At 48.9% G+C, this 13,228-nt stretch overlaps 1 protein-coding gene across 1 annotated transcript; it reads left to right on the forward strand.

Moving 5' to 3' along the window:
- On the forward strand, nucleotides 1–3,801 carry B0J16DRAFT_153766 (uncharacterized protein). Its single transcript, XM_046122094.1, has 5 exons — nucleotides 1–507; nucleotides 577–684; nucleotides 738–1,048; nucleotides 1,103–1,132; nucleotides 1,181–3,801. Exons 1-5 carry the CDS (start codon nucleotides 424–426, stop codon nucleotides 3,561–3,563), a joined length of 2,916 nt encoding a protein of 971 aa, XP_045981229.1. The 5' UTR covers nucleotides 1–423; the 3' UTR covers nucleotides 3,564–3,801.
- The last annotated feature ends 9,427 nt before the right edge of the window (nucleotides 3,802–13,228 follow it).

Genomic DNA, 13,228 nt, shown 5'->3' on the forward strand with positions numbered 1-13,228 from the left:
GGGACCGAAGCTTCGACTTCAACTTTGAGTGCCTTGGGTCTCGGTCGCGAATTGAAGGAAGTCGCTCGCCTCGATTTAGGTTGCTACTTCCCACCTGTCTGATGATCTGTCACCGTTAAGATGACATCGCAACAGAGCCTAGAATTTCCTCCTTTTACACACATATTCTTATCGCCTTTGTGAAGCGGTACCCAAGAGCACAGCACAGCACAGCACAGTACAGTACAATCATCACGAAAGGACGCCCACGAGAATGCATTTTCGCAAGTGAATCAAACAATCGCTCCATCGCCAAAAGACAACGTTAATCGAATTTGGATTGGTGAAGCTTTCCGGTCTTGGACATGAGAACGATTGATAGCGGGTTGTGAGACTCACGCTTAACAAACATTGAGAGCGAGTCGGGCATTCGACTTCGACGCCATGGCCGATCATCAACCATATGTCACTATTCGTTCTCGGAGGCCTGTCGAAGGCCCAGGTTCGAGAAGCACTGCTTCTCCTATGGTGTGTTCACCCGTTGATCTCGATACCTAGTCATTTCAGCATACATGAGACTCAAACTACAACTCTTAGGCTGCGTCTGGTGGAGGAGATTACTATGCCAGATCCGCGACACACGACACAAGCCGTACCAGTTTTCACATGAAACATATCGGTCAATTCGCTCAAAGGCTTGAAGATGTTGGTCGCCCCTTTCTGCCATGGAACCGACATTCAAACTCACTCGTATTCAGTCCGCTGCCCGTGCGTTTCCTAACCGCGGAAAGTCCTCAGCCAGATACAATAATGTTCAAGTGCTGTTACTACACTGGAACTCAGATGATCTATTCGTTATACCCGAGCTGGAAGATCTTGAAAAGTGCCTAAACGAGGATTATGGTTTCAGTACTGACATCTTTGCCATCCCTTCAGAGAACTCACATCTTGAGTTGATGATGCGTATTGGCCAACTTATCAAAGATCACGAGTCTCAAGATACTCTTTTTGTTGTATACTACGGCGGTCACGCCAGAATAGATGAGTCCAGGCAATCCACCTGGTGCGCGTAAGTCATTATCGATGCTGATGCTGCCATATACAAGTCCCTGACAATTTTTAGGACACGAGAAGCGAATTCTCCGTGGCTTCAGTAAGGCATCCCGAATATAAGTTATGTTAGTCTCTAATTTTCCTGCAGATGGTCTGCCATCCAAACTCTACTCGAACGTTCACTGTCGGATGTTCTTATTCTGCTGGATTGCTGCGCCGGAGCCGCGAGTGCGACTTTTCCCAGCGGTGCCAGCATTACTGAGACTATCTCAGCCTCGAGCTGGGATGCCATCGCTCCAGACCCCGGGCGCTACTCATTCACAAATGCTCTGATCGAGGTGCTTCAAGAGTGGCGTGTTCGTGCCTTCTCCGCTGCTATGCTCCATGCTGAAGTACTCGCTCGACTGAAGCATCCCCGACCCATCACCATTAACGGCAAATACTTTGAAGCTCGTTCTACACCGGTGCATTTCATGATGACTTCTAACCATAAAGCCCCCAGTATCGAAATGTCTCGCATGTCTCGTGGCGATAACTTACCCTCACCCGAGTTGATGCCAATGCCTGTGATGGCACATGAAACAGGCCGAGCTGCTGAGTCTGCACCTGTTTCACGAAACGACTACATGTTCACCGAACCTAACGAAGACACCCCTCATGTCATGATATCTTTGGCATTGGAAGACGATCAGAGGCTTGACATCAATGCATGGGAGCAGTGGCTAAGTGCCTTTCCTGCTATGGCCAAATACGTCAAGGTACAAGGGGTTTTCAAGAGCCACTCGACAATGCTTCTTGTTTCAATGCCAGTATCTATCTGGGACTTGCTCCCAGAAGATCATGCCACGTCTTTCATTGCCTTTATCCGTTCTAATAACATGATGACTCAAAAGCCCCGGAACCAATCCGTTCCCACCATGGTTTCTGCAAACCGTTACCCTGCTGAAAATGACAGTGCTTCATTCGTCTCCAATGTCTCTGGAACGACGTTTGTAGCTACGGAGACGGCGGGACGGGCTAGTCAGATGGGAGCTTTTCGCGATCCCACGTACGGCAGGCAAAGTGGTCCCATGAGAAGTTCTCTTTCACCTAGTCAGCAACCCTCCTCGCTACATATGCCGCCGCAGCCCCTATCGCCGCCTCAGAGCTTACCGCAACGTTCTATGAGACCTATGCACTCAACGACATCACTTGCCACACTACAAAGTCAACAGTCGACATCGCCTGTAGGAAGCGGTGGAAATCTGACGCGGCAGATGATTGTGAATCAACAACAAGCACTACGGCGTACCACATTCGGGGACGATGTCCCAGAACCTAAGAAATTTTCTCCTCATGTCGAAAAACGTCTTGAGGAATACTACCAAACTGAGCCATTACCAAGCGATGGTCAAAAGGCGTTCTTTGCCTCAAATCTAGGCGTAGAGCCTTGGCATGTAGAAGTCTGGTTTCATCATCGAAGAGAGAGGGATGCCTTTACTCAGCGTTTTGCATCCCTCCGAGTTGAAGACTCCAAGGCCAGGGCCCATGAAGGCCCGCGCATGATCTTACCAGCAATCCTCGGTGAACTTTTGGATATAGCGTTGCCAGGACAGAGCCTCATACTCGATCTTCGGTCATCGACGGAATTTCAAAGATCACATGTCAAGGGTGCGATACACTTGCGTGCTCCGCAGTCTTTTATACGCCCTGCATCATTGGACATGATTGAGCGAGCTTTTCCCGACGCACAAAGCAGGAGAACATTCTCGCGTTGGCAGCAAGCTAGATGTATTGTCTTTTACTCGCGTGGCCTTGAGTGCTCATGGGAATGCCCATCTGCAGAGAGCTTGCTCGACAAGTTCTTGGCGCGTGGTTGGAGCGGACGCTGCTTCATCCTAAAAGGCCATTATCGGGAGTTTAGTGACTCATTCAGCAAGCATATCCACCGCGCACAAGATGAAGGCTTTGAGAAGCCTCTATCTAAGTCATCAACCAGTACCAGCCAGGGCATGCCGGGCAACGAAAACGAGTTCGCCAATCTATTCGCTCGACTTGAGAAAGAGGCTCATTCACAAAATCTCAATTCCTCTCCTGGATACGACAAAGAACGAACTACGGCATTGATAGAACAGGAGAGGGTGCTCGAGACTGAGTTCCAGAACCATTTTCCTGCGTTGTTCAAGAAAGCTCAAGACGTCCATGACGCCGCTGGACCTGATAACGACAGCTTTGTCACCAAAGCTCAGATGGTAGAGTATCTGGACCGCGGCTTAACGAAAATTCGAGATACTCAGGTTCCACAAGCATCAGCCACTGTTTATGGATCAGGGCATTCCAAGTTCGTATCCGAGTGTTATCTTGAGCAACCGAATATGAATCGAGAATCAGATGAGTATGTCGAGGTTGGTCGAGGAGACGAACCAGTGTCGGATGGAAGCCCTCAAATGACGAATAAGGGCAAGGAAATTCAAGCCATGGTATCCCCCGAAGATATATCGCGAAGGGGACGCGGAGGAGGACTTTTAAACAAAGTATTCCGGAGGACTTAGCATAAAAGGTGTAGCTATGTTTACAGTTCATACAGCGTTCACACATGCATGAATTGGTTTTGAGCCAACAGCAGGAGCTGGTTTGAAGGATATGATACAACCTTAGATACGGGATCTTTTGGTGGTCATACGGGGCCTGGAGCCAACTATTCTCTATGTGCCACGCTTCTACTCTGTACCTGTGCATTTGCATAATGAAGACGGCCACCATGAGGCAAGCAGCGGGATCACTGAGGAGTTCCCGACGCGATTCTAGACTATTTCTGGGTAGCTGTTATCCGCAGAGCCATGGTGACATTGGGGATGATACAGTGTGGGAAACACCTGAACGGCAGAAGTTAGGCACGGGTGCATTCATAACTTGGGGTTTCATGAGTACCTGACCATACCATACTTCGTACAGCTTTAGTATAAGGACGAAGAATCTGTGAACGATACTTACCAGGGCTTAGGTATATGCAGCGTTGGAGCCCTGATGTTCAGATGGTCGGCCTTCTCAAGGTTACCCTACAACATAAACCCTCGATGGGATCAAAACTATGGCCAGGTACGGATACAGTATCACAGAAAGCTGAAGACCAAAGCACATGTTCATTGGCTTTTAGGCATGTTCCACGCCCCATCGACGGATTCTGCTTCGGTAGCACAAGCCCAGATACAGCAGCTTGTGCCGTTGTGTAAAGCGGCAAGACCTCGTTTTCACGCGGCCAACCGGTGAAGCCAAACCGTCACTGGCAATAGTTGCATCCGTGTGTGAAACTCGACGAGTAAGCGGACTGCCCAATAAAGGGCTTGTCGCGATTTTCCAGAATTTGAGGTCCCTCGTGTAACGGAGCACAAGCACAGATGGTGAAGTCAGGAAGGCATCTCAGAAAGCACAAGAGGACATTTCGGGCTACGACAGAGAATAACACGGGCACGGTATCATGGTCATGATCATGATCATGATCAGCCTAGTCACACTGTATGTAATAGTCTGGTTGAGGAGAAGCTACTGTAGGGTTTGTGCTATGAAGCTGCAGGCTGATGGAATGACTAGTCTAACTGACTGACTGACTGACTGGTCTGATCTGCAATAAGGGGCAAGGGAATTGTGCAACCTGAACGGAAAGTTTTGATTCCGTAAGTCATGCATAACTAATGAATACATACCCACGGGCAGTGTAGGTACTCTGAATTCTTACTTACCTACCAGTTCGGTACCTGAGTTGTCGATGCCGCCCGACTTCCATTCGCCTGCGGGGCTACCTACATACTAGTACACACCTAGGTAGTACTAAGTTACAGTACAGTACAGTGCACTACACCTATATCTGATCAATCAATAATAACACTACACTGCAGAGTACTATGGCATGGCATGGCATAGCACAGTGAGATGAGGCATGTAGGTAAGTGAGCCCGCCATCGAATTGAACTAAGTTACCTAGTTGAGGCGAGCGATCCACAGTAGCACCACCAAGAGCCCAGCAGAATCAGACAAATTATGAAGACGAACTTAGCTACAGCAGAGTACATACGTATACGTCTCCATAGGTACGTATAAGCATAACTTACATACTCTGTAAAGCACAGATTCACATACAACGAAAAAAATAACGGTTTCCAAGAATCTATTCTATTGATGGTATATAGCCAAGTTAGTATAGTAATAATTAGTAGTTAGGTAGTATTCATCAACCACCATGATCCGAGATTGGCGCGGAGCACGGAGCACGGCTGAAGAAGAAAAAACGACCGACCAAGAGACCGAACCGGGGAAAGGGTCCGTCCATGGTCTGGCCAAAGAGTAAAGACCAAGCAAGCCACGGCCACGGCGGCTCAAGATGGGTTTGGCGTCCGTCTGACAGGACGCTTGGGCCGATATAGTTCTAGGGTGCCATATCGTATCAATGCCCTTGACAGCCAAGGGTGCAATTGCAATGCCTGTATCCATAGTCTACAGCACAGTACTCTGTACCAAGCACAACTTTTAACAAAACAGATCCCTTGTTGTTTGCGAGCTGTCGCTTGTTGATACGTGCGTACAGTACTGCATCCTGTCATCGAGGCGGATCTAATTAGGTCGCAATGCGAATAACCCTGAATACCTTCCCACGTAAAGTTGCTTTTTGGCTACCACTTCACTCACTTTTCTATGTGAGATTGGGCTGCATCGCTCTAACATTGGGTAAGGAGCCGACCAGTTGAGCTTGAGCTTGAGCTTGAGCTGCTCGTACAATGCCCAATTACAGTATCTAGAGTATGCTAACTTAGCCTTGAACTCTCCTCATTCACACCCACAAACCTCTTGCCCATGATCAGTGGCAACTGAAAGGTCGGTGCACCCTTTGTATGTTCTTGATCTAGAGTACAACTCAATAGCCAAGTAAGTATCCTCAGCAACTATATCCAAGCCATTGTGAACGGGATGATGAATTAGGTGCCTGTCAAGGTAAGTGATGATGCGATTGCCGTTTGACAGGTTGAAACGGGAGGACAGGATGGGAATGACAGATTGAATGGAACGAAAGAAGAGATGACAAAAAAAGCAAAGATGCTGAAACTCGTCAGGGTATGATTGACCGTTATGTGTCGCTTATGTTTTTTTTTCCTACACGTTAGTTTACGCGAATCTTAGCTGGTCTCTCAAACGTACCTAGTCTAGTTGACAAGGACTAGGTATGCTTTTGGTCACATGTCACAATGGCATAGACCAGGTTGGCTTGTAGCAAGATCTGATAAATCCCAGTAAGAGACTATCTTGCGAAAACTAATGTCCCGGAAGAAAGCAAAGTCATAGACTTTGCGGTACATGAGGCGATTGTAATTCGGACCATGACTTAACCAACGATCGCTTACCGCTTGTGAAGTTGTATCGTATCGTATATTCATGATACTTACTCCTCCTTCCATGGCATGTCAAACTTCAATGAAAATTGCCTGAGCAGGCCAGTCAGGGTCAATAACTAGTACTGCATAAATGATGGCCTTATGACGAGTATCATGCAACTATTTATGCATGCATGAAGAGAGACTCTGGTCAGAGGCGACGTACTGTATTGTATGCTGCGATGACGCACCGGTATTCTGATATCCTTGGTTAATTATGTTGAACAAAATCTGAGTGCGACCTCGGGGCAACCACCATTCGACCTAGGCGGGGTGATCCGCTCCCGCAATGAGGAAAACGCAGGTATCGATACGCGCTGCAACCTCGTTCCAAAATATCTCCAGCGACTTTTGGTCGACCTAGACGGACACAGACTGACTCGTCTCGGTTCTGCGTGAGTAACAACAAACAACCGACTATTGAATCCGATGCTACTGTAAGAGGCCAGACCAGACGCAGGGGATCCAATGTGGTAGTTGATCCATATATGGCTTACCGATGAGGGTCCTGAGCCAGCAGGGTAGCCCCTGCACACAGAGACATTCTTCACCGTCCTGGATGTGTTGGGATATAGGTCAACGTTGTCGTGGGTCGTGTCTTCTTGGTCTTTATGAATTCAACCACCTACTTGATGAGCGAGTCATGGTCTTCAAGACTTTGTTTTGTGCCAGTCCTTTTGACCTGCACAAGATCTTTGTAGCCACCGATTTAGGCTTAAATGAGTTGAAGCTAGCCTCTGAACGTTGTGTTGCTTGGTGATCAGCAAGGTTCCGAGGCCAAGAGACCTAGATTGAGATGAGCTCAAAATGCCGAATGAAAGTTCCTGTATGCATCGACAAACGCTTCTTCGGGAATTCGAAGACAGAAATTCGCTGTCACCGCCTTTCCTTGTGTATCGGTTTACCAAATGCAACACAGTAGCTTGTGCACAATGACTTCCCTTGCTCTGTTGCGCACCCAGGTTCAGTAGATGTTGGCCCATGTGTGATGTTTGACTATACCGGAAGTAAATAGTCCTTCTTTAACGCTTGGCAAGTGATGTTGTCTGTGTTGATTCGGGCAGCACGCCCAGTAATGGAGGCTCGCAGAGTTTTGGGAAACCGACATCAAACAGAAACAGCAGAGTTTACCCGACCAGCATCTGAAACATGACGGAAGAATAGGTCTACCTACTATTCTTCTTTTTTCTTTTCTTTTAGTGCTTTTAGTATGCAGGAAGCCGTTGAGATGGCTAGCTGTGAATACATGCAGGTCATGATGAGGGATGACAACCTGGCAAACGCGAGATAAGCGATGGCGTCGCTGCGAGGGACGCCCAATCGGTTGGACGTTGACAGCATTCAATCCTGAAGCGTGGCGGCAAGGGGCGACATTAATCAATGAAGTACAGTATGGTGTTGTGGGTGTATGTTGCTTTTGACTGTCAGGAGCAGAATCACCACTCCGAGACTTGGCACCTTCAACGTTCCCTCCGATGAAGACCGCCCCCACGTTGTTGGAGTGATATTTCGAGACATGTGTACTATGTCGTGCCTCCGATTCAGATCTGGTACAACGAAACAGATGAACTCATGCAAGGCGGTGAGCTTTGATGATATCTCTTCACTTAAATGGGGAGTTTACCTTGCAACGCGTGCCTACCGATCGTTGACAGAAGCAGAATGGATGGTGACACAGAGATGAGACTGGGGTGTCCCGCAAAACATGTCAAATACCAGATCTGCTGGGCGACAGATTTGTTGGTTCCGGGGCCCACAAGGACCTAGGAACTGGAAGGCAAACCGGGGGGCCCTGAAAGCCCCTCCCGACCAACGGGCTCTGCCGCTGGGAATTGTTGTCGGCTGTGACCTCTGGCGGGAGAGCGATTGGAGGTTTTTGGACAAGACAGACCAGGGTGCCGAGTAGGGTTACGGTTCTTTTCCTAGTGCAGCCCATCTTGCGAGTACATCCCTGATGCCCCGGTTCCCTCTTTGGATGACACCAAGATGGTGAGCAAACGGTAAAGTCTATATGCATCGGTCACATACAGGACTTCGAACAAACAATTGAGGTTGTCTCACTTCGGGTGATATGTCAGGAAGGGACCATGCGGGGTGCGACAGCAGACAGCCACCACGTCTTGTTGAGCAACAAGCAACAAGGGTTCGCATGAACAAGGTGTGGGTATGGGTATGACCTGAGCCAGCATTGTGCATGTGAATGCGCATGGCCTGCATATCCTGCATAACAGGCACAGCGAGGTGGGCCATATCATCGTTGACGGCACCAAACAGCAAAACAACCTTCTTTAAAGATGATGGTTTGCATATCCGTAGGCACGTAGTGGATAGACTTGGACCTAAACTTGGCTGTACTTGCAATGCTTCCAAAGAGTTTTCTGGTCAGAGGGGGAGATGAAAGTTTTGTTCACATGTTGGAGTGGAACCAGGAGATTGGCAGAACGACCTTGGATGTCTAGCACGCTGGTAGGTCTTGATGTATGTACATATGTATGGATAGGTATTCGAGGATTGCCGTAAGTGCGTAGTGTAGTAAATCGGGAGGATTTTGAAGCATCTCCGTTGTGCATTTTTGACAGATGTAACTAGAGGATTGCCGTAGGGATTTGTTCATAGCCGAACGTCTCGCAAAAGCTGATCGGCAACTGGAGGCCGGCGCAACTCCGAGATGATAGATGAGTGGTCAGTTCGAGATGCCGGGATGATTCTGTGGGCAAAAGTTGTACTCGGCACCCTTGTCTGAAGCCAAGAGAATGGGGCGAAGGCCTCTGCGCGCACCAGCTCTGACAGATCCAACTTGCTTGGCTGATCCTAGCAGGCATGTTGAGTCGCAGCCCTGAACATGGCGACTGTATGTAATAGCACGAGATGAAATAGTAACAAGGATGCCGTTTTGTATGCCCGCAGAGCTCTAGTCGGGCGGCCGATGCCAAGGAAATAATTTGGAGGACTGGAGCTTCGCTAGTGATGATGACCCCTGATACTGTAGCCGATGCGGCCTGCACTGGGCTGCATGCAGCTGGATTAGTGATCGGGACATTCAAGACCGTTGGAGAAACGAGATGGGCATACAATGCACGTACCGCTCAACGACGTGCTGATCAACGTACAGTACAGTACAGTACTATACTGTAGCTCTTGGCGAGAGATTAAGAGCTGAAGTTGTAAGTGGCAAAACAACTTTTGAATATTCTTTTTATGTGAATACATAAATGCAAATGCAATGCTTCTTAGATGGTGACTACCGTACCTCGTACAGTACAGGATGGGCATCGGTGCAGTGTTGTTCCGTACCTACCTTAGGTACTCAATACTGTACCCAAGATCCATAGATGGAAGGAAGCAGGACCTCAATCGTTACTTCCATCACGAATAGACCCCTAATTTTGGCAGGTAGCTACCTAGGTAGGTACTTATGTATGTCTCTCATGTAGGTCAGGCAGGTATGCATTTAGAACACCTTCCATTCCAAACCCTTGCAATGTCGGGTAACGTGATGTGAACAACGCAGTGGAGAAATCTCCTCAGCTTGCTCGTCCTGGAATAGCATCATGGCATCGCATCGCATTTCGTCGACTCTATAAAAGTCAACCTCAACGGTGAGTGCAACTTGATCAGCTCACCTGCCAGAGCCGCCGCATAACCCGTTACACGATGCCGAACAGAGTTTACGAATACTAAATAAGCTCCTGAGTTATCTACCGAATCCAGGCACGCCAGGGACCAAGCAGGTGCCAGCAAGCCTCAGTGCAACGCTCTAACTTCGCTCTCTCGATCCGATGTTTCCAAATGGATAACTTAAGCTTCATTCAGGTGCCAAGACCAGATATAGCTTTGCTTGTCGTCGGTGGCAGACCACAACGAGCTTAGAAATGCTACGGCACCTGCTGGAGTACCTGCTGTTTCAGTGCATATTGACCGAGGATTACATGTACCATGTCGCAATTTTATCCGAAACGTCTTTTTTTGGGGCCGATCGTGGTCTATGAGAATGAATGGCTATCCCAGCTCCGGAGGTGGTCCTAAAACGTCCCGGCCCCGTGCGATCTTCACGACGATCGTGCAACTTGACAAGCCAATCGCAACAAAAGTTTTGCTACCAGACCCTGGTTGTTTGTATCCCGTTTGTGCCAGGGTGGGCTACGAGCTATCGTGAATATATATCTGGGTATCGATATCTTTCCGGTGGCCGCTGGTTCGTCCGACAAGCGCGAATGAACAGAATCAACGTTGTTGAGAATTCAAGTTGTGGAGTTAACATCTGCTGGTGGACATATGTGTCTTTGCGTTCAATGAGGCGTTTGAGCTTGATTCCCTTGGGCCGCAGCCCCAAGTCCCAGGAACTTGGGCCTGGACTGCCCATCAACGCCACGGGCCTCCCGTCTCTGTACCCGCTCGAGCCGCGTCACAGTTAGAAATCCTAGCAATCTGGGCGGGCTTACGGGACCCCCTTTTGAAATGCTGGGACGCTGAGTGCGGTACTGTCCAGTACGTAGCAAACAAAGTACAGCACCATAACTGCACAACACTATCCTGCACATCGCACAAGACACAGCACAACAAGCAAGGCATTCCTTGACAGATTCTCAATCTCCGACCCCACATTGGATTGGTTGCCGAAACACACAATATGTAACTGCCGGGAGCATATCATAGGAAATCAGCCGAGCATAACTTTGAATCTCTCGGTTCAACCTCGAAGCATGGGCGGACTATGCCGACTATTGCTGCAGTTGAAACTCCTGTCGAGCTTATCCCAACCGTCTAAAGTACTGCACTTGCGTTGGGAGATAGTGACGCTTACAGTACAAATTCGAAATACCCACAGCGAGGTACTGACGTATAATTACTTGCTCAATGGCGGCGCAATCTTGAATCATGGTCAGCCTACAAGCTGCAGATGCCACTGTCAGTGGCGGGTGCCGTAGCCGCTTAGCGCTATTCTTAACCAAGAAACTGTGGATGTGACAGCCCGTCAAATATCGAGGCTGCGGTCTACCGGCCAAAGGCAAAGCCAAAAAAGGAGTGTTATGGCACCTACCAGCGTTCAGCGACCCGTCATCCTTGAACTTTAATGGCACCACCAGCCCGAAGCCCATCGGCATGGGTCAGAGCGTTCCAATCTCGTGATCCCCTCATCAGCGGTGGTGAACGACTGTATTAGTGGCCTTTGACTTTCCAACGTTTACGCCCAAACGCACTTCGGCAATCTAGTGCCAAGCCACAGAGGCTTACCAACGTTGAAGAAGTGCAGATCGTATCGACTTGGGGATAATTTTATGTCCCGAGCCCTGATCTGTCTCGTCAAGTCAGGTCAAGGTCAAGGTCAGGTCAGGGCAGGGCAGGGCAGCACAATGACAGCACGCTCATATGCCCATTTTCGTTCCGGTATGCATGTGCAAGTTCAAGATGCATATGCAATGGCACCTTAAGCCCGGTCTGGTCTTCGCGTAGGACAGTCCAATTCATCGCACGTTCTCAACCGCTTTGACTACCTACCTCAGTCCATACCTATATACACAAAAATGCATACGTACATAAAAGGGACATACATACATGCAGTAGGGGTGGAAGCGGCGAAAAGTGACACTCCACACCAAACTAAGAAGGCTGCCAGCATAGCGTCGCTCACACCATGGCGTGTCAGCCACCATTGACCAAACTTGGTCGTCTTTGCCTTCTCTGCTTCTCCAACTGGTTTCCTAAATTGAGAACTAAAAGCCACGGCCGTCAGGTCCTGGCCCGCTTGTTGAGCCCCTGCTCCATGTCGACCTCACCCCTGATCCAGAAAGCGGGCATATCCCAGCAACCACAACAAGCCTGTCAAAGCTGTTCGTGAGTGTTTTTGGATTGGTGACGTTTCTCTTATTCTGGCGATACTACGCTATGTTCTCCGAACCTAGGACATTTGTTTCTTCATCTTGCCCCATCCTCATTCCCCCTGGTTTCTTGATCGCCCTGTGTACCGTACCCTGTCGAAGCTCCCATGCCCGAACCCTCCAGGTTTATACTGCCCGTCAAGTTGTTTCCTCCGCACCGAGGTGAAGACGTTGGGACTGTCCATCCAGTACGGATACTCTACCATATGCTTGCTTTGTTACAAAGCCACCCATCCCAGTCCACAACGCTTTGTTCCCACGACCTTGTGTGTGTGGCTTGGATGAGTTGGTTTCCCTAATACCACGACATCTCCAGTTAAGCCCCGGCCACTTTGAAATTCTCCGCTCAGACTGTCTATGGCCCTGTGTCTGCTGGCATTTCCTATCTTGGCTACCTCGTCTGCGTTGCCCTACGATTAAGTGCACCCCACTCCATGGGAGGGATTTGGAGCAACCAGTCAAGACCATTAAGCCGCCATTGCACTCTGATATACAAAAGGCTTGGGCTTCCCACCAACGGTACATGACCCCAGACCCTCCACCATCCTCTCGAACCACCTACCCTCTATTGTTGTCTTTGGTGATACGACAAGTGTTAAGCCTTCCCGGGAACGGTTTGCACAGTTTCATTCTTTACACAACGTTGTTGTTTCTCAGCTGTTCATCGCTCTTGCACCAGCCACTGGACGAACGTTCGACTGTACTTTGGATGCACTAGGTATAAAAACCAAAGGTGTAATTCGTTGTTACTCTGTAATCGGGAAACGAGTAGTCTATCAACATCTGAGACAGATCGAGTTGACCGCTGTGCGGTTCTCTTATTGCCTTTCTGGCCGTCTTGTTATGGAAGATAGTCGTTCACTGTCAAGACCGTCTGAAACGAAACCACAATACTCAGCTCATCAGCGTCCCAAG

Source organism: Fusarium flagelliforme (genome assembly GCF_020744385.1).
Source record: "Fusarium flagelliforme strain FIESC 12 MPI-CAGE-AA-0113 chromosome Unknown B0J16scaffold_5, whole genome shotgun sequence".
NCBI classification, from domain to species: Eukaryota; Fungi; Ascomycota; class Sordariomycetes; order Hypocreales; family Nectriaceae; genus Fusarium; species Fusarium flagelliforme.

Coding starts and splice junctions, on each gene's coding strand:
- B0J16DRAFT_153766 (XM_046122094.1), top strand. CDS start 424: ATGGCCGATCATCAACCATATGTCACTATTCGTTCTCGGAGGCCTGTC. Junction 685..737: donor TCGCTCAAAGGCTTGAAGAT/GTTGGTCGCCCC, acceptor ACTCGTATTCAG/TCCGCTGCCCGTGCGTTTCC. Junction 1,049..1,102: donor AGGCAATCCACCTGGTGCGC/GTAAGTCATTAT, acceptor GACAATTTTTAG/GACACGAGAAGCGAATTCTC.